Source organism: Pristis pectinata, chromosome 8, assembly GCF_009764475.1.
Source record: "Pristis pectinata isolate sPriPec2 chromosome 8, sPriPec2.1.pri, whole genome shotgun sequence".
Lineage (NCBI taxonomy): Eukaryota > Metazoa > Chordata > Chondrichthyes > Rhinopristiformes > Pristidae > Pristis > Pristis pectinata.
Genome location: NC_067412.1, coordinates 70,131,801 through 70,153,505, shown reverse-complemented (window position 1 = coordinate 70,153,505; position 21,705 = coordinate 70,131,801). Strand labels below are relative to the sequence as shown.

Here is a 21,705-nt window from a genome sequence, read left to right as displayed (position 1 = left end):
GTTCAGATTTTGTTGTTTTTTGGCATTATTTCCACCCAGAACTGCTAACATTTCTAAGCATAAATTCTGCATGATTTGAGATGCCAAAGTTTGAGCTCCACCGGCAATTCCCTGTCTGCACTCCACCACTGGACTCACAGATCCTGCACTAGGTTAGACCAGGCAGAGAAGACAGTAACTTTCATTTGAAACACTGCAATTAGTCAAATGTGCGCAGTGCCCTAGATGTAACTGCCTTTCTGGGAATGTGTTGATTTTTTTAGCAAACAAAATATTACTCTTTATGATTGGAATGCTAGGGTATATTGTATTTATCATTCTAATATGTAATTTTTCAAATATTTAGCAGTAGTTTTATAAGAGTCTAGTAGTGGTGTTTAAAGTTCAAATATCAAATTTAAAATTCATTGTGCTATTCAAAGTGGACATAAGGTCACGTAGGTGGCTTGAGTCTTCCCCAATAAGCAGATCATGATAATTAAAGTTAATTGTTAGGCTGGGTTAATCCAGTGTATTTTTAGTTTTGCAGGTGGTATGATATATTTATGCAATCTGATTTTAAACTGCTTACATGGGAAACATTGGATCTAGAATCTTTGTTTTGTCAATTCCAAGAGTCCCATTCTATGTGCAGCATGTTTAATGTTGAGCCATATTTTATTAGTACTCTCTATGGTTCAAAAACTCCCAGGAAATTGTCATTTATGAATCTGTTTATTATCTTATTCATCTCAAATTTCCTAGAAATCTTTTTTCTTTGCTTTTATAGTAATGGAAGAATTGTTGGCATTGTAGCCTGGAATTTAGACTGCATGTTTTTTTTGAAGTACTGTGTGATTGAAAATTATTTTATCCTGGAGTAGTTTGCAATTGCAGCCATTTCCAGCTCACCTTGATTGACTGGGCACTTGCAGGTATCATTCACCTTTGAGATTTCTGGCCTACTACATTGGCAAAATGCCACTCTTCCCATCACACCGACCATTCTTCCAGCCCTTCAGACACAATCGGTCAGTCTGCCCAGATTTTACTCTACTCCCCCATCCCACACACAATGAAAATGTGCAAAGACTGGAAGTTTTCTGCAGGAGGTGGTGGGTGAGATGGGCTTCAATGACCCATATGGTTGTTGGCTCCCCACCACTGTGCTATTTAAGTATGACTCAATTTGTGCATTAGAATTTCTAGGCATATATTTTCCTTTGGCTGTTCTAATCCTGTTTTTTCTCAAGATTCTAGTGTCTCTCCTGCTTCTGTTTTTTTTCCTCAATCACATTAATGTTAACTCGTTACACTCGTGTGTTTTACAAAAACATTTTACAAATCTTTTTTCAAATTTTGTTTCTGAAATCAAGTTTTTCTTAAATTAACTTTTCTGGTTTGAGTCTGTACTTTTCCTGTAGGTATCCTGTGCCATCCATGTTACAGTTTGACTTTCCCCAACGTTCTTAAGTTACAGTAACAAGATAATTTCACAGAAAAATGCAAACTACTATGATATTTTATAAATTTTATATTTAGAATGAAAGATTTGTCATTATCACAGAACTGAACACAGAGTACTTAGTTAAATTGTAGTCTAAATACATTTAAGTTTCAAGTTTATTATCATGGGCATACATAACCGGGGTATAAATGCCATGATAATTAACTTTTTGTAGCAGCACAGTACATTACAAACATGACAACTTGAATTACATAAACAAATTAACATAAATTATACATAACTTACACGACAGAGTAAAGGAAAATAAACACAACATTGTGCATGTTGAGGGGAATATAGTCTGAAGTAGAATTAGGGTTTTTCTAGTCAGTTCAAGAAGCTATTGTTGAACCTTGAGGTGTGGGTCTTCCGGCGTCTGTACCTCCTGTCTGATGGCAGCAATGAGAAGAGGGCATGGCCAGGATGGTGGCGGCCCTTAATGATGGATGTTACCTTCCTGAGACATTGCCTCTTGTAGATATTTTCAATGGTGGGGAGAGCTGTACCTCTAATTGAACTGGCTGAGTCCACCGTTCTTTGTAGCCTCTTGCATTCCTGTGCATTGGAGTTCCCATGATGCAACCAGTCAGAATGCTTTCCACTGTACATCTGTAGAAGTTTGTCAGAATCTTCAATGACATGCCGAATTTCTTTAAATTTCTAAGAAAGTAGAGACATTGGCATGCCTTCTTCTTGGTTGCATCTATGTGCTGGGCCCAGGATAGATCCTACGAGATGTTGGCACCCAAGAACTTGAAGCTGCCCACCCTTTTCCCCGCATACCCTTCAATGAGGACTGGTGTGTGTTCACCTGACTTGCCTTTCCTGAAGTCCACAATCAGTTCCTTGGTTTTGGTGACGTTGAGCACTTGGTCGTTGTTATGACACCACTCAACCAGCTGACCTATCTCACTCCTCTACACTTTCTCGTCACCATTCGTGCTTCTGACAACAACAATGGTGTTATTGGCGAATTTGTAGATGATGTTAGAGCTATGCTTATCCACACAGTCATAGGTATAGAGAATGTAGAGCAGGGGTCTAAGCATACAGCCCTGAGGTGCACCCTGTGTTCATTTATAAAGATTGTTTTATCCTATGTCACTTCAGCACCTTTTTATATTTCTGCATATATTCTGTTAAATTGATTGTGATTTCCAGGTCTATATTTGAATCAGAACTGACCCTAACAGAACTACTCAATGTCCCTGGCATTGCTGCAGTGGCATTAATTAGCTATTCTCTAATCTTTTTAATATATAGAAGGTAATTGATGGATTTAAAAGCAGAGGCCCATTGTACTGATCCCCAAGGATTTCTTCAAAACATCAGTCCCCATTTTGACATCATCTTTTGAGTCCCTTCCTTCTTCAATTAAGTGAAATACTTCCTATCCTCCACAATAGCTTTTAATTTAATTAGAAATCTTTTTTGTTGATTTTTGTTTCAAAAAGGATCTGTCAAACTATTTTACACATCATAGACCAATCTGGCCGAAAAATATTTTCTTCTGATTTTACTTTTAAATCACATTCAAGTCATATGCCTTTCTAATTAATCAGATCTCCAGGATTTGCTGTATTTATTGTTTATATTTGCCCATTGAGTTAGCAGCTGCTTCAGTTGACACCAGTTGAACTTCTCTATGAGGACAACACCGATGGGCACGGCTAAAGTCAAAAAGCATTGTAGGTGACCATAGTTTTAGCTTTAGATATTGTTAGAAATGACTATAGGCTACTTAGATAATCAAAATATTTATATAGTCTAATATGTAAAAATTGTTCAATGTAATTGGATGGACGTAATGATTCTATTTTAACTTTTCAGAGCAGGATAAGGAGATCGTTTGTAACATTTTGGCAAATCCCCCTGGCCTTGATGAAGAGGAAGATGAGGATACCAATTACTTTGTATTTGAGTTTTCTGAAAAGCCTCTTCTTGCATGTTACAATATACAAGCTTCCCTTTCTCATGGGTAAGAGTTGGATTCTAAATCCGCAAATTGAGAGGATATAAGAAGAATTTAATTTTGTTGGCAATGTCTGATTTTATGGTGGTTTGGGTCAAGCACTGGTATTTCATCAGTGGTATTAAGGAGATAAAACAAGTGAGGGCCAAGGAATCATTGTACTCCGTGTGGCTCAAGGTAAAAAAAAAACAAATTTTCTGGACATGTTGTTGCCAGAATCTAGCATACTGCTAGCATTAGCATACACAAGTGCCTAATTAGGGTCATGGGTTAAAATGATATGCGTGATATAAATTGGGGTACTACTTCACCATTAAGTTAGCTCTCTCTTCCTGTCTGTAGGACAGGTGGCCAAACTTGCATGAACTCATGCAAGGAAAAATCAGAGCTCAAGAACACGTCAAGAATGGGAGAAATCCGATTATCGCCATAACACAGTATTCTTGAAAACTTTTGAGGGGGTGGGGGAAAATTGCCATTTTATTTGTGTTAGTGGAACAGACATTTGGTTAACTTGGTGGCTTATAGTGAATGGCAAGCAAAAATTGCACAACAGCGGCAGTGTTCCTTTGCTTCTTATTCATCTGATTAATTTTCTTTCAAGGGATCATGTGCTTATCAGACAAACAACATTTTCAGTCTGGATATGTTGGTTGTGCTGTGAAATTGAAACTAATTTGGAAACATAAATATGAGCATTTGAATTGGCAGCAAGAATAGGAAGCTCTGCCCCTCAAGCTTGATCCACCATTTAATTAGATCATGGCTAATCTGATTGTAACAGCAACTCCACATTCCAGTTGACCAGCTGTAACTGCTCTCAACCCCCTCTCCCCAGACAGAAAAGGGACAGAGTTCCTTTCACCTCTCTAGCCTCTGCATCCAGCATATCGTACTTTGCCACTTCTGCCAACTCCCATGGGATCTCACCACCAGCCAAGTTTTCCCCCCCCCCCCACCCTCTGATTGCCCCAGGGACTGCACTCTCTGTGATTTCCTAGTCCACTCATCCCTTCTCACCTGCACCTCCCTGTCCCTGGCAATTTCCCCTGCATCCATGGAAGGTGCAACAGTTTTCCCTACATCTCCTCCCTCACCACCATCCAGGGACCTAAGCAGCCCTTCCAGGTGAAGCAGAGATTCATGTGCATCTCCCCAAACTCAATCTGTTACATTCAGTGCTTACGATGTGGCCTACTGTACATTGGCAACACCAAACATAAACTAGGTGACCATTTTGTAGAGCACCTGCATTCTGACTGCAACTGCTATCTTGATCTTCCAGTTGCATGTCATTTTAATTCCCAATGGGCAGTTGATCTGCCTATCCTTGGCCTTCTCCACTGCAGTAGTGAGGCCAAACACAAACCAGAAGAACACAACCTCATATTCCGCTAAGCTAGCCTACAGCCCTATGGTATTAACAATGAATTTTTCGATTTCGGGTAACCCCCCCCCCCCCCCCGTGTTCCTTTCCCACTTCCACCAGTCCTCCTCTCCCTTCGTTCACTTCTTCCATCCCTTCTCTCTCCCCTTGTTACGTGGACTCATCACCCTCCCCAAATAGTTCAATCTGCGCATTACCCAAATACCTCTACCTTTTTCCACATGCCCTCATAATCTTTCATCTCTTTTATCGATATATTTTCATATGCATAAGAAAGATAGCTGTATGAATAATACCTGCCACCTCATGAGGAAGAGAGTTCTAAAGATTCACAACCTCTTGAGAGAAAAAAAACATCATATTTCTGTCTTAAATGGATGACCTCTTATTTTCAAATGACTCGGAGTTCTAGATTCTCCAATAAGAGGAAATAACCTTATCAGAACCAGACATGTCAAGATCCCTTAAGATCTTGTTTCAATCAATTCACCTCTTACTCTTTTAAATGGCAGTGGAAACAAGCCTAGCATGTCCAATCTTTCCTCCTTGGACAACCCACCTACTTATCGGCATAGTAAATCTTCACTGAGTTGCTTCCAGTGCATTTACATAGAAACATAGAAAATCAGTGCAGGAATAGGCCATTTTGCCCAGCGAATGTAGCAACAATTTCTTCAATCCCTTCATCCAAGTCAGTTATATAAATTCTGAGAAGTTGAGGGTCAGCGCTGATCCCTGTGGCACACAGCTTGTTACATCTTGCCAACCAGAAAAAGACCATTCATGCCTACTTTCTCTTTCCCATTACAAACTAATTTTCTAGCCATGTTAATATTTACCTCCAATACCATAAGTTTTTATTTTCCACAATGATCTTTGATGTGGCATCTTATCAAATGCCTTCTGGAAATATTAATACAGTACATTCACCTGTTCCACAGCACGTTACTTTTGCAAGGAAAGTAGTAGTCTCCCTCCCTTTTGACTAAAGGAGTTACATTTGCTATTTTCTGATCAGGGACCTTCCTTGAATCAAGGGAATTTTGTAAAGTTAAAAGCATAACATCGACTATCTCACTAGCCACTTCATTATCACCCTAGGATGAGGTTCACCAGGGCCCAGAAGCTTGTCAACTGCAGCTCCAATGGGTTGCTCTGTACCACTTCCCTGGTGATTTGTAATTTTCCTGACTTCTACCCCTACTTATAGCTATTTCTGGGATGTTGCTCATATCCTCTACTGTGGATACTGATGCAAAATTCCCGTGTTATTCATGTGCCATCTTCTTGTTTTCCATTATTATTTCCACAAAACTCACTTTTCTAAAATTTTCCGAAACTAACGATGCTTACCTTGTTAACTCCCTTATAAATAACTATAGAAGCTCCTACTACCTTTTTAATATTTCTGGGTAGCTTTATCTCATGCTGCAACTTTTCCTTCCTTGTTAATCTTTTAGTTATTATTTGCTGTATTTTTTATGTTATAACCATTTTTCCAACCCTAACCTGTCTTTACACAATTATATGCTTTGTCTTTAAGTTTCATCCTGTCTTTAAATTTTTTGGTTAACCACAGGTGGTGTGTCTCCTGTTGGAATATCTATTTCTCGCAGGAATGTATTATTCTGTGTTTTCTGAAAGATCCTCTTAAATTAGTCTGTGATCATCATGAAATTAACCTTCACTGATCCACTCTTCAGATGTATCAGGAAATTAGATATCCTCAGCCCATAGTTTCCCTTCCATTACATTAATCTGTTATGTTGCTATATACAATGTAAAATGACTACAAGATCTGTTTTTTTAACTTAAAAGATCAGCAATTGGTACATCATTTTATGTATAATGTTGTGATAATTCTGGGGACAAGAGATGTGAAGTTTCATGTTATATATAATATAGTTATCCTGCATTGTGGCAGAATTATACTTAACATTGTTTTCTTGTTTGTGCAGCCCTTGTAATTGGTTGGTATTATCTGAAGTTCTCCGAAGATTGAAAATGTCAGTCAGGATTTTTCAATCCCGCTACCCTCACTTTGAAATTGTTACCATTACTGAAGTAGAATTTTACAAGCAGGTGTCCACAAGCCAGGTACATTTTCAACTTGGGAATCTTCAGTTCTGCTCCCTGGATGGCAGGATGTCTCTGGAATTGGTACGGTGCGTGCCAGAGCTGTTGGATCTTATTGGTTCTACGGTGGAATTATTAACTGAAGACTGTGAAAAAGTCATTAAATTTACAAGGTGAACTAAAATCATGACTGATTGACAAACTTTTCCCACCTCAAATAAATGGGAAATGAATTGAATGGGTACTAACAGGTGTGTACAGTATGCCAGCAATTACTTCTGTTATCTCAAATCCGGCATAGACTAGCCATGCTGACAAATAGTAGAAATAACAGATCAGTTCTGACCTTAAAGTGCGACAGTATAAGGTTTGCTGGGATGTTTAAAGGAAGTGTTAGAACATTTTAACTAGGTTCATTAAAAATATTTTCTATCTAATTATGTTCAAGTGCACCTAAGTTTGTGATCCATTAACCGTGAAAAATAATCAGTAATACCAGTGGTACAGTTGATTCTTGTTCTATTTATTCTTGCTCCCACAATTTCCTCTTTTAAGAGATAATTAAAAAAAACTGCTTTATTTTCTCCCCAATTCTACTACAGTTCTGTACCACACATCTGTTTTCCCCCAAGAGGTCAGGGGAGGGGTAGCCTATTCATATTTTCGAAACTGTTCTCTAAGCCAGCTGCAAGGAGATGGTAAGAATGGCTGCTGAATAAGTGTACCTCGAATTTCTCTTCCTGCTCTGTATGCCTCTCAGGCAGAGGCCTTGACTCAAGCTGAGAGCTGTGCAGATCAGTGAAACTGAAATTAAGCATTCAGCAGAGTACATAGCTTCAACTTGTGTTCAATGTTTTACTGTGGTGCACCATTCTGCATTGAAGAAACACAACTATGTGTTTTTTTTAGTGTACTTGTATCTAACGCTGTACACAAGTAGAACAAAATGGATGTTTTAAGTATGACTTTGGTGCTTTTTTTGGGATCAAGAAACAAGAATTCACTGTATCATAATTGGAACCAAATTACCAGTGTCTGAAAGGCACATTTTCAACATTCTAAATTAAAATTGTTCTGTTCTTAGCAACTGAGCACACAATTGTTCCTAAATATAGCATTTAGCAATGACAAGAGAGTATCTTACTGGAATCAATAGTTTCTTTAAGTCAGGCTGTATCTTGAAATTGGATATTTGTACCCTGTAGTGGGGATTATGACTTTTTTTTGCCACAGTTATGTTTTGTGGGTGTTTATATTTTCTTGAGCAGATTTTATTTTCCAGTTTAAAGCAATTTTAAATCAAAGTTAAATTGATCAAAACTGAAATTGTATGCCAAGGTGCATGTTGTTCACTGAGGTAAAATTGAAAAGCCCACTGGAAATTTTGTTAGTTACTGATAATTTTCAGCCGAAGTTACAATCTATACAATTCTCTGAGACGATGCACTTTATGTTGACTGCTTGTTGAGTTGCACCAATCATTGGCTTTCTGTACTACTGCAGTTACACAAATTAAAGTTAACTGTTTGTTTAAAAAGAAGAAAGTTTTTAAAAAAAAGACACGGAAGCTTGTCTCCTTTGAACTACAAAGCTGATTCAAAACTCCGTTGGCTATATTTGCGAGTAGGGGAATCAACATTCCATTTTTGCCATTTAAACCAAAATACTGAGCTAGAACCTAAGAAATGTTTATTTTAGAATAAGATCAACAATAAAATCACATTTCAATTGGGTTAGATTTCATTGTAAATCAAAGAAATTATCTAGGTTTAAAGGAGTCATGTGTTTTTATGTTAATGTGAAGCACATTCAATGTGCATTGTTGCAAAACTCAGGAATCTGATTGGTGATCTGATTAGTAGACATAACAAAGCCAATGAGGTAGTCTGCTTGGATTTCGCATTAGTTGCAGTGTAATTATAATTCAGAGCAAAACCAGATTCGATGCTGTTAATAATCCCGACAATTCCGCAGCAGTTGTTGATACTTGACATACAAATGTCAAGTGTGTAATGTAAGGCTGCTGATTTTACTGTTGGTAGCAGACCTAAAAAGATAGGGCCTTGCATTGTTGGTACTCAACTCCGTGTGAACCTGGTGTATTGTTTTATTTGAAGTTTTTGTGTGAATGTAGATGCATCAAGCTTCACCTTCCCTCAGTCATTCAACAGGTATGAGATCAAACTGGTTGCCTGCTCAGAGCACTGTTTGAATACTGCAGTCCAGATGAGGTATGCCTGGGTAGAATTGATTTATTTTTCTGTACTCTGTCATATATTAAAATGTCAAGTGACTGCAACATTGCATTCATTGTGCCTGCAGGTGATGATGTGAGAGTTTGTCTCATTATGTGCAGTGATCCACAACTAATGCAATGGAATAGTCCGTCTGTAGTTGTAATGAACTTCCATTGCCTGAAGCTCAGCCATAAGTGGCAATGTGCTTAACCTTTTCACTCCATCTCCTTCATGAGTAAAATATCAGCATTATGTACAGCCTCTTTCTAAGTGATGAACTGCTCAGCCATGAATGGAGAGCAATTCAACCCACAGTTCTTCCCTCATGATCCCCAGTCACAACTGTTGCATCTCAGAACATGCATCCATCCAATCATCAGCATGTCCCAAATAATAAGAGTATGAAATTAGGTCTTCCACCCTTACCCCACCTCCATTCCCATTGAAATACCAGCAGGCCTTTATTATCCTTAGCAGGTGTGGGATCTCTCCAGATCCAATTCTCTCATTATCTTCTGTTAACTATAAGCAGAAATACCTTCTCTTCAACCAGGATGGCTCACCCACAAGTCCCCTTGCAAGGTCAACCCTCTACCTATTTGCACATTGCTAAGAAGTGTGCCCTTGCCCTACCTAAATCAAACTGTGGACCATCACACCTTTCCAAGTTTTCATACCCATTCAGCACCATCATAATCATCCTCTTTCCATTTACTGCTCCCTAACTGAGAAAAATCATTGAATGTTCAGCTTTTAATTCCAGTGCTGAGGGGCATGTGTGCCATGAAGTCCCTAGCCCAAAACATAACCTCTTAAGTGTCCATTGATACTGTAGAAATATTCCTAATCTGCATCAGAGTAGCATACTAAAGAGAATCTCTTCCTCAGTGAGGAGCATTCAGGCCTCTTTCATACTCCTAACTCATTCGGACTTTGGTTCTCCACCCCTTGTCTGTCACCTTCAGCTTTACATTCTCTTGCTCTCCCCTTGTCCTTCACTTTGCCTCCTCCCTTCCCTTCTCTTGCTTCCACATTAATCTCCCTTCCCTTCTCTTTAACTTCTCCATCCCTGTTCATCTAATTATCATCCTACCTTCCAAACCTTTTTGATGTTGGTCTTGATTCCTTATATGCAGTGCCAAGTCCTAATGAGCTTCGCTGCTGGATAATATGTAAAAATTGTCTTGGAGCTTGTGACTATGTGCCCAAGTGCTGTGTGGCTACAACATGCCTTTGGTACCATGCCCCTGTATAGTACTTTGATGCTGTTATGATTTGTGTCCTCCAGTGAAGCTATGTAAGAGCACAGCTGTGCTGCCAGTGAACTTTCCTTGCCTAAAACCTATGTGATCATAAGACTTAATGGTTAATTTCTCCCCCTTGACTTGGTGGTACTATTCACCCATATGACATTAAAACTAGTCTTGAATTAAAGCTGAGTTTACTATAAATATCTAGTTACAAAGCATACTTGTTTTGGAGGAACCAAGGCCAGTGATTCCATAAAAGTATATAGGAACAAGAAAAATTAAAGTTTCTTGTGCATTTGTTTTGAGTCCAGCTTAATTGAGTTCATTTGTGTATTTCAGAATTCATGTAAACGCTCAAAAACAGGTTGCCTTCCTTTTATTATTACTAAGTAAAATCTGTTAGAGAAGTAAACAAGTCTTCAAACCACAGTTTTCTTTTAAATCAGATGATGATATGCCTAAAGAATGGCAGGCATCTAAGCTTGGTTTTATTCTTACTATTCTTGTTGTTTAATCCTGAGGTGCAATCCGGGCAATTTTCTGGTTCCTATTGTACAATTGAAAACTCAAAGGATATAAAATTGGTACAGTAACTTAAAAGCTAATGGCAATAATCTCAAAACCTTGCACTGTTTCTTGTTCAACTGTATTGGTATGCTCCATTTGTAAATAAGTGTACTGCCCAGTTTGTTAGCTTGCTACCAACAGTAAAAACAATATAAATATCTGCCTGACTAATTAGCAACACTCTCACTTTGGAAACTCTAGATTCATGCCCACTGTAAGATGAGTCTACTTAATCTAAACTGTATTTACTCACTTTGAAATGAGAGCTTAAGTTGAGGCTACAATTAACATTTGAGGTAGGGGTATAAGATAATTATACCACATTTTAGCAGAGTAGGTAAGTTTTGTGAATATCCTGTCTGGTACTTAACCCTTAATCAACATCATTAAATCAGATGAACTCATCCTTTATACCACTTGCTGTTTGTGGTACTCTGCTTTGTCTTTACAAATACAAATCTTTTGGGACATTAAATGAACATCTGTGTGTTTATACAATTCCTTTAATATTCAGCTTCATCTGCAATGAGAATAATGGTTAAAAAATAGTGTTCCCAGCTCCAAGCAAATCTTTGCTTTACCAGATCAAAATGTTTCTATCAGAAAATGTGGGGTTAATCAGCAAATCAACTTTTAAGCAATACTATCATTGAGTAATAAACACAGATATCTTTGCAAAGTTTTATTTGCCACTATTTTCAGCACCTGTTCTCCCATCCCTATCTTGCATTCCATTGGAATTAATTCAGTCACCCATAAATGATGCAAAAAAACTAAATGCACCTTGCTTTATTATTACACCAAATAAGAACTTGTGTGCTGAAATTGATATTTCTAGACTATTCTAGGCCACCGGAATTTTAAATTTGTATATCAAGGGTAATTATTAAGAGTTCATAAATCAAAATTAGTAGGCTTATTTAAATGAAGACCATTACATACGTCAACTCAATACAGCAGCCAAGATGGTGCCTTCTTCACATATTACAAACTGTTCCTAAACATAATTGTTGGCAAGTAGAAAATGTTGAAAAGGCTTAGTCTGCTAATCAGCATCTCAAAGGAAAACACTAGCTTAATGCTCATGAAGGAATACATCTTAAACTTAGACCTTCAATAGATTTTTTTTGTCTCTCTGCTTCTTGTTACATTACTGCTCAACTCTAGCATTTTTCTGTGTTTATTCAGCATTGACATTTCATTTTTTTTTCTAGTAAAGGTGATCATTCTGAATTAAGGGAATTACCTCTCATCACTACCAGTGATTAAAACTAATTCAAAAATCTGCATGGTAACTCAGTTTTATAGTAATTTGACTAAGTGTTTGTTGCCATCTGGGTGCTCAAGGTTTGCTGCAATCTCATTTTATATCCCAGCATTCCTTAAAATAAATGGCACTTCTGTTCAGTAAAACAATTAACCATGTTGAAATCAAATTCTGCTAGTTAACTGGGCATATTTTTTAATTGCAAAATCTCCAGTGAGATAGCTGAATTTTGGTGCTGCAACGCTGCGATGAATCTGTTGTAGTGTATAGATAGAAATATTTATCTGTTGAAACTGCTGCAGTAACCTAAAGTAAACTTATAACTATAGATAAAAACAGAAAATGCCGCAATACTCAGCAGGTCAGGCAGCATCTGTGCAGATAGAAACAGAGTTAATACTTCAGATCATTTATCTTTCATCAGAACTATGAAGATTCAAAAATCAAACATTTTTAAATTGCAAGGAATGTTATTTTCTTTGTTGTCTCCATCCTCCCCCACTTGACAAAGCATGTTTAATTTCCAGCTTTTCCCCAGTCTTAAAGAAAAGTCAACGTGAAATGTTAATTCTGTTTCTCTTGCTACCAATGCTATCTGACTGTTGAGTATTTCCAGTATACTTTGTTTATAATTTCAGATTTCCAGCATCAGAAGTTTTTTGCTTTTCATAAACTTCTAAAACCAGATGAGGCTACACCTTCATGTACAAATCCTTAGAAGTTTATAAGACTGTTCTGTGTATATTTTGTACAGTGTTTGATATTGCTAAAAGGAGTTGGAACCCTGTTGGTTAACTCTTAGTTTATATAAAGAAGTCTGCATTGTCTTGCTGGAAAATTAAAGCAGTCATTGATGGATTTTTTGAATTCTTCATGTTTATACGTTTGTTGTTTATATACACCAGAGTTTTTGTTAAAGAAGTAAATTATTTAGTTGACAGCATATTTCATTTTAAAAATTTAACAAATGTATTGTGTTGGTAATATAAGCAATGAGGAACTTAGATGAAAGTCTGTAGACTGGACTTTTTCAGATTTATTTCTAAGAAGCACATAGAGAATAGACCTGGCTGTTTTGTTTACAAGAACGAAGATGGATTCAGGAATGAATCACACATCACATTTATACAGTTATCTGAAATCAACTATTAAACTTATTTGGATTATACCTTTTGATTCAGAACTGCATTTACTGCAAGTATAATAACTTCTTCACTCTTCTGTTTAAGGATAGATTTGTTTATGATTGCATGTTCTCTCTGTTCCTCATTATCAATAAGGTTTTTGAAAAGTTAATTTGAACCTTCATAAATCATAGATAATTCAGTATATAGTACATGCAATAGTGCTTAAGCAGACAGTCATAACTATAAGGGTGCTGATGATTGAGGACGCTCAACATGTTACAGTTTGGAGTTCAGTATTCAGGTTGATCAAACTGTTGAATCCAAATTCTTATTGCGGTGATCTACTTTTTATATCTTCCTCATTTTCCTGCTATGTGACTACCAGCATGTCTCTTCATCACTTAGTTATCTTAAAAAAATAATCCCAATAAGGAGAAATTAGTAAGAAATCTAGACCTTAGTGATAATTCAGTTAAGAGGTTCAGGTTAATTTCAATCAAAATTGCCTGGTTTATTTCAGTAGAGCATAAAGTCAGGAGGACCATAAAATGGGCATCCAACCATAACTATGCTCTTCCTGTTGGGCAGCCGAGATTAAAATTATTTGTGCTGAATCCCTCACTAACAGGCTCCTTTTGCATTTTGAGCAAATGGGATGAATTGTTGTTATCACATTTATTTTCCTGTTACTTTTAATTGTTGTTTAACTATGTAAACCTGTTTTTGCCTTTGATTCTGTATCTTCTTAGCACCAGCCTGGTCCTCCCATCCTTACATAAATTTTAATTAAAAAAAGTGATGCTTTATGTTTTAACAGATGTTTTTCTTCTGTGGCACTAACTGATAATCTTGCAACTATATATCAGTGATTACAAGTATCTGGAGCTTAGTAATCGAGACACATGGGCATGTCTTCAACTAACTTCATTAAGACATGATGAGAGAGAGTTTATTGTGCTGGTTGGGTGTTGCAGCAGCTGTGGACCACTACCCACATCCCCACCTCCTTCCCCCAACCCTCAACTTTCAATTTATTCCTGTACAATAGAACAGCTGTTGCATGTTTCTTAATGAAAAATGTGCTATCCACGACCAAGGCTTGGTATCAGAGAGTGTGAGGGCTGGGTGATTTGGAAGGTAAGGATTCAGACCAGTGTTTGTGTTACTGAAGAACTGGGTGGTGCAGTGTAGTTGGGTGAACTGAGATCAAGATTTGGGGAGCTGGGATCTGTGTCTCCATCAGGACCCTTTGGAATGCTGGTTCAGGACAGTCAGGTTTTTGAGGGAGAGAATGGTTGATGGATAGGGATCAGTGGACTGCGGGGCTTTAATCATCAGAGGATCAGAGATCATGGCCTGGACCTTGCCAGATCTGGTTAAAGTACACTTTCAATCATACTACACTGAGGAAAATAGTTTTTTTTTATATAATTGAATTTGTAATCCATCATTTGCTCATAAAATACACCAATTTTAGCAAGTCTGATTTTACTATGCAACTTTGCTCCCAATAACTGAGTATTAAAATATGAACTTGGAGACACTAAAAAATTTTACACTCAGGTATTGATTAGCTGCAGTTTTTGTGCAGTGTATATGTGGTTTTTATGCATTCTTCCTGTGAAATTATGGTGGAATTGGGCTGATGCAAGTAGGTTTCAGAATGGCTCAGAAATCATGAGCATTTGTGCTGGTTCTTGGTCGTGGTTCTGGAGGCCCTGGTGGAGGAGATACAGAAGAAGAAGAATGTCCTGTACCAGCAGTGGAGTAGTCAACCTCACCCTTCTTTCTTTATCCAGAAGCAGCCTGCTGTCATGTCTTCCTTGCAGACCAAAAAGACGCACAGCACTCCCTTTCTCCTGGCAACTCCAATCTGGTGTCAATAGAGTGGTCAAACATAATCTTTTTTAGATAAAATCCTTGGAGAATTTCTGCATTTCAGGTCATTGTCCAAAATTGTACAGATAGAGGAGGGCTGTGAAGTGCATAAGCCTCACTCACAGAACCGGGTTTTATCAGAAGCTTAAAATGCAGCCAACCTTACCTGGGCTATTGCTGGAGCGCCTCAGGTTACCATCACCCACCAGGTAGGTTCTTTTTTCACCTTAGCAACCACATCAAATCACACTCTTCCCAATCTTGTTGATGTCCACAAGCCATCTCAAACTTCCTGCCTTCTTCCTCTCATCCCTTGATCGATCCCACATTCTGCCTTTTTCATCCCCACACGCTGCTTTGTGTGATATAAATATTAGTTGGTAAAATGGACAGGTGACTAAAACATGGCTATCAGTCAGCACAACGACAATGCATTCCCAGTGTACCCAGAAAACACAATTTTATGATTGTAACCTTAATAGTTTGGGATCTTTGTAACAAAAAAAAACATAGAATCATACTATACAAAAAAACCATTCAATTCATTGTGGCTGTAACTCTTCTAATAAAAATCCACCCAATAGGTGCACAGTGTCGCAGATGGTGAGGAAAGAAGAGATTCAGCTGGGAGGGGGCCATCTCAAATGTATAGTCTCACCAGGTTGGAGGATGGGGTTCTCATGCGTGAAGGGGCTGTTATGGTTCAAACTATTTCATGACCAAAGGCTACACAAAGCCTGACAGATACGTTCATTAACAGGGTAGAATTATAACTGGTACATCTCCTTTATATTGATCAACAGTCCCATCTTTATTACTATGTGCACACGTCCAGTCATACAACACAGAAACAGACCCTTCGGCCCACTGGGTCCATGCTAACCATCAAACACCCACTTACACTAATCCTACACCCATTTATATTCTCTCCTCAACTCTACCCAGATTCTACCACTCAGCCACACACTTGAGGCAATTTATAATGGCCAATTAACCTACCAGCCTGCATATTTTGGGAATGTGGCAGGAACCTGGAGTACCTAGAGGAAACCCATGTGGTCACAGGGAGAATGTGCAAACTCAACACACACCAGGGGTTAGGATTAAAACTGGGTTATTGATGCTGGGAGGCTGGGGCTCTACCAGCTCCTCCACTGTGTCACCCACTGTTCTACATGTACTGTTCTATCACTGGGGGGTAGGGGGGGGTTGATGGAGATGTGGGGATAATAAAATGGGATTAGTATAAATGTGTTTGGTGTAGATTCAATGGGCTGAACAGTCTGTTTGCTGTTTGACTATAACTATTAAGGTGACTTGAGTGTAGTTTGTATATGCAACTCTCTTTTGTCTTTGCAGGATGTGAGGGGAGGCCTTAATGTTTCCCCAGCCATTGAACATCAGGCCACCAAATAGGAGGAACAGGAAGAGATGGAGGGCACACAATGCAGATGATGATGTGTACTGGATGTTACCAGGAGCACCACCTTAGAGACTGGCACCCCAAGAGAATAACAAGTTAGTTTACAAGGACTTGTGTCACAGGGAGAGACGCCAGGTCCCAGTAGACTGCAGTCTGACACAAGCTGGTGAAAATCTGGTGTAAGGGCTCACTGGAGGAGGGGTGGGGTGGGGAAGGTGATGGTTTGGGGTGCAAGAGCATGAACTGCTACTATCCCAAAGGAGTCAAACGAGAACTAGGATCAGATGCTTCATGGTAAGGTTGATGCAGATGTACGGCAAAATGGTGCATTAAGTAACGAGGAGCATGGAAGATCCACCTTTGTGTTCTTGCAGGAAATAGTGTGGATGCAGGACAGCATTGGTTTCATGTGCATCTCTGCTGTGTTGTGCAGACAGCCCCATCAGACAGTGCCTCCTGGTTCAGGTGACAGCCATCCATGGAGGAACTGGCAGGAGTCGACTCTCTATTCACACTCTGATGCAGGTAAAGTCTGGTCTCTGCCTTGAGCTCTTCAGTAACAATGATATGCATGTAGGGAGGGGCTTAATGTCCTCCTTGGACAGAAACGTGTCACTCAAGAGCAAATTGCTGTTGTCTTTGAGCAGCTAGATGCCATTCGTGACCAGATTGTAGTATACAAAGGACACGGATTCCACCCATCAACAGCTCATGGTTCTCAAGAACAAAGCAACAACACGTGCCAGTAACTAGCTGCTCTCCATGAGCAGATATTCTGTGCATAAACAAAGGAATCTGAATGATCAGAGTGATGCCATGTGTGACAGGTCACTCACCTACATGAGAATCTATTTTCCATTGGAGCAGGTAAATGTGCCCTCTCCCACCTCCCTGCATTCATACATCTCTCTTTTGTGAAGAGTGTCCTGCTTGGATTGCAGAGAGGTGATCGAGGAGATGAGTGAACACTGCAGAGCCCAGACACCAGTGATGTGGGGTCTATTAACAGTCTCAGCTTTGGGCCTGCAGCTTGAAGTGATGATATTGTGGCACTGAGACTACCCAGTCCCCTCCGGGGATACCACACAAGATTATGGTGGGGGGCAAAAAAGTTGTAGAACAAATTAATGCATACTTTGGCTTTGCCTTCAGAAAGGAGGATATAGATAACCTCCCAGATATTTTAGGGAACCGAGGGTCTAGAATGAGGGTGTAACTGATGGAAATCAGTAATGTGGTCATTAATGGTCTAAGAGATGACAAATCTTTAGTGCCTCATAATCTGTATCATGGAGGACTAAAGAATAGTGGTTGCATTGGTGGTCATCTTCCAAAACCTGCGGATTCTGGAGCAGTCCCTACGGATTGTATGGTGGCAAATTTAATCACACTGTTTAAAAATTGAGAAAGAGAGAAAATAGAGAATTATAGAGCAGTAAGTCTAATGTCAGTAGTTGGGAAAATGCTGGAATCTATCATAACAGATGCAACAACAGAACACTTGGAAAGCACTTCCAGGCTGGACAAAGTTAGGAAAATCATAGTTAAATCAGCCAGAGATTTTGATGATGTAGCTAGTAGAAAAGGTAGAGAACCAGTTGATGTGGTATACTTGGACTTTCTGAAGGCATTTATTTAGTTCCCATATAAGATTAAAGTGTATGGGATTAGGAATAATGTACAGTCATGGATCAAGAAGTGGTTGACAGACAGAGTAGGAATAAATGTTTTTTTTTCCAAATGGGATGCAGTGACTAGTGGGGTACCAGTGATTTGGATGAGGGACATCAATGTAACATCCAAATTTGCAGATGATAAAAAGCCGAAGGTGAAAATTTAATGTATGAAGAGGATGCACGGAGGCTCCAATGTAATTTAGACAGGTTGCATGAATGGGCAAATGCATGGCAGATGCAATTTAATGTGAATAAATGTGAGGTTTCAGAGACACTAGATCCTTCCTCAATCTCTGATCATTGTGTTCCCTATTGTGACTCTTAAATGACAACACAATTTATGTCAAGCGGGGTTGAACTCTGTGTTGCATGATGATTGCGAAGACTAGGTACACATCTAATACTAAGAAAATGTAAGATCCAATTTCTAGTCATTAGTTTATATTGCTTCTCATTTGACCAGCTAAAATGAATCAGTTCACACTTTCCTGCATTGCATTTCATCTGCCATCAGACTCCATGTTATGCTGATCTATCAATAGCTGATCTATCTGAAGTTTGCATTTCCTTACGTTTATTATTATCTTCCTGACTGTTTATGACATTCCTAATTTCATATAATTTGCAAGCATTGAAATTATGCTCTATATACCCAACACTGACCCATGGGGATCACCACTGGGCATTTTCTTCCAGTCTAAAATTCAACACTATACTGGTTCCTGTCCCTTAATCACTTTCATATCTGCACTGCTATTTCCCTTTAATCCCATGTGTTTTAATCTTACTGGAAGTACCAAAACAATCCAATTTTGATCCTTCGTAAGTGCTGATTTCTGCAACAGTGCTGGTATTGGTGGTCTGAGTGCCTGTGTGTAGGAAGTAAAACAGAACTCAAACCTTCCTGTTCCTATAGTATTCCAATAGCCATTGAATAGTGCATGTTGTGTTTGTATGCAAGGGAAGACAAAGTTGTTCTGTAACCAAGAATGTTTATGTTCACACATGAGGATTTTGCCTTTTGGCTAGGTATCAAAATTTGCTTCATGGTCCTCCTATGTATGAGTATGTTTCCATTATTATTTTTGAGGGGATTTTATTTTGTTATAAATCAGTTCAAAGATGGCAGAATGAAATGGAAGGAAGTGTAAATATACATGAACCACAGGCTAAGATTTTGACCTCAATATTTTGGGGATAATCTTTGGACAGATCAAAAGAGCTTTCACACAGCATTAAGCATTTTTCATGCAATTGTTCATTTTGGGAGTTAAAACAGGGGGCTTGATTTTAACCTGCTCTGTCAGAATTTGGCAGGTTTGGGCCAGATGTTTAACATACATTCTACCTGATTTTGTGTCTCGTTTACAGTCATGCCAGAAAGGTTTGCTGAACTCAAGATTTTGATAGCCAAATGTAGCCCTAATCAAACCAAGGCATTTTATTACCCTAATCAGGAAGAGGGGATTTTGTGAGAAAAAGATAACCACTTCCCTGCAATATACAAAAGATTAACTTGTCACGTCATTGATATTCAGGAGCCAAGTTCCATCTTTTTCTCCTTTGGAAACCAGGAAATCCAGCTAGCATTTGATCAATTATGAATGTTAGCTTTACTAACTTTACTATCTTTAATCTCCCATGAGGCAATTTTTGAGCACAGAGCTTTATAGGTTGACAAAGTATGAAACCATAAAGGAAAATTATATTTACTTGAACATAAGCAACAGTCATTATGATATTCTTGGTGAATATTCACTTAGAATTCTTTTCCTTTCAAAGGAAATGTTACTGACCAAAGTCCTTCAATCTATAGTGTCATAATTGGAATCCTATGTTTTAATTGAAATAAGACTTTTGAGGTGGGTTTAGTTAGATTATAGATTGAGCAGTTAAGCTGTACAGGCTAGGAAGTTTTCGGGTTCAGTTTCTGGGTAGTGCTGATTCAAGGCAGGACAGCACTCAGGCCAAAATATTAGTCCTGGTTTAGAACATAAGAAAATGGGAGCAGGAGTAGGCCACTCGGCACTTTTAAGTCTACCCCTCAATGCAGTATAATAATGGGTGATCTGCCCCAGGCCTTGTCTATTCTTCCTTGTGCACCCCATAGCCCTTAATTCCCTTTTTATAAAGTTAGCTACTTCTTCTTTAAAAAAAAAGATCTAGCCTCTACAACTCTTCCGGGTAGAAAGTTCCAGAGATTCACCACCCTCTGTGAGAAGAAGTTTCTGTGCACCTGTTTTAAATTATGACCTCTTCCCCCAATCTTGTAACTATGTCCACACATTCAAGATACTCTCACTAGTAGAAACATCTTGACATCTAGTTTGTCATGCCCCTCTAAGGATATTATATTTCAATAAGATCACCCCTCATTCTTCTAAACTCCAAAGAACATAGGTCTAATTTCTTTAGCTGCTTACAATAGGACAATCCTCTCATACCAGGAATTAGCCTTATCAATCTCCTTTGGACTTTAGACTACCTCCAATGCCAGTATATACAGTGGCATGCCAAAGTTTGGGCACCCCTGGTCAAAATTTCTGTTACTGTGAATAGCTGAGTAAAAGATGACCCGATTTCCAAAAGGCATAAAGTTAAAGATCACACATTTCTTTAATATTTTAAGCAAGATTACTTTTTTATTTCCATCTTTTACAGTTTCAAAATAACAAAAAAGGAAAAGGGCCCGAAGCAAAAGTTTGGGCACCCTGCATGGTCAGTACTTAGTAACATCCCCTTTGGCAAGTATCACAGCTTGTAAACGCTTTCTGTAGCCAGCTAAGAGTCTTTCAATTTTTAGGGGATTTTTGTCCATTCTTCCTTGCAAAAGGCTTCTAGTTCTGTGAGATTCTTGAGCCGTCTTGCATGCACTGCTCTTTTGAGGTCTATCCACAGATTTTCGATGATGTTTCGGTTGGGGGACTGTGAGGGCCATGGCAAAACCTTCAGTTTGTGCCTCTTGAGGTAGTTCATTGTGGATTTTGAGGTGTGTTTAGGATCGTTATCCTGTTGTAGAAGCCATCTCCTTTTCATCTTCAGCTTTTTTTTACAGGTGGTGTGATGTTTGCTTCCAGAATTTGCTGGTATTTAATTGAATTCATTCTTCCTTCTACCAGTGAAATGTTCCCCGTGCCACTGGCTGCAACATAAGCCCAAAGCATGATTGATCCACCCCCATGCTTAACAGTTGGAGAGGTGTTCTTTTCATGAAATTCTGCATTCTTTTTTCTCCAAACTTTTATGCGTCCTCACCACAAAATTCAGCGTCAGAAGTTTGCAAAGGAACATCTAAACAAGCCTGATGCATTTTGGAAACATGTCCTGTGGACTGATGAAGTTAAAATAGAACTTTTTGG

At 38.6% G+C, this 21,705-nt stretch overlaps 1 protein-coding gene across 8 annotated transcripts in view; it reads left to right on the top strand.

Moving 5' to 3' along the window:
• bcorl1 (BCL6 corepressor-like 1) overlaps positions 1-14,164 on the top strand; it is a 183,144-nt gene extending 168,980 nt beyond the window's left edge. For all 8 annotated transcript variants that reach the window (XM_052020783.1, XM_052020782.1, XM_052020780.1 and 5 more), the window contains 2 exons: positions 3,317-3,464; positions 6,804-14,164. In XM_052020783.1, the coding sequence (XP_051876743.1) occupies positions 3,317-3,464; positions 6,804-7,098 (443 nt within the window). In that variant the 3' untranslated portion in view covers positions 7,099-14,164. The remainder of the gene's footprint in view (positions 1-3,316; positions 3,465-6,803) is intronic.
• The last annotated feature ends 7,541 nt before the right edge of the window (positions 14,165-21,705 follow it).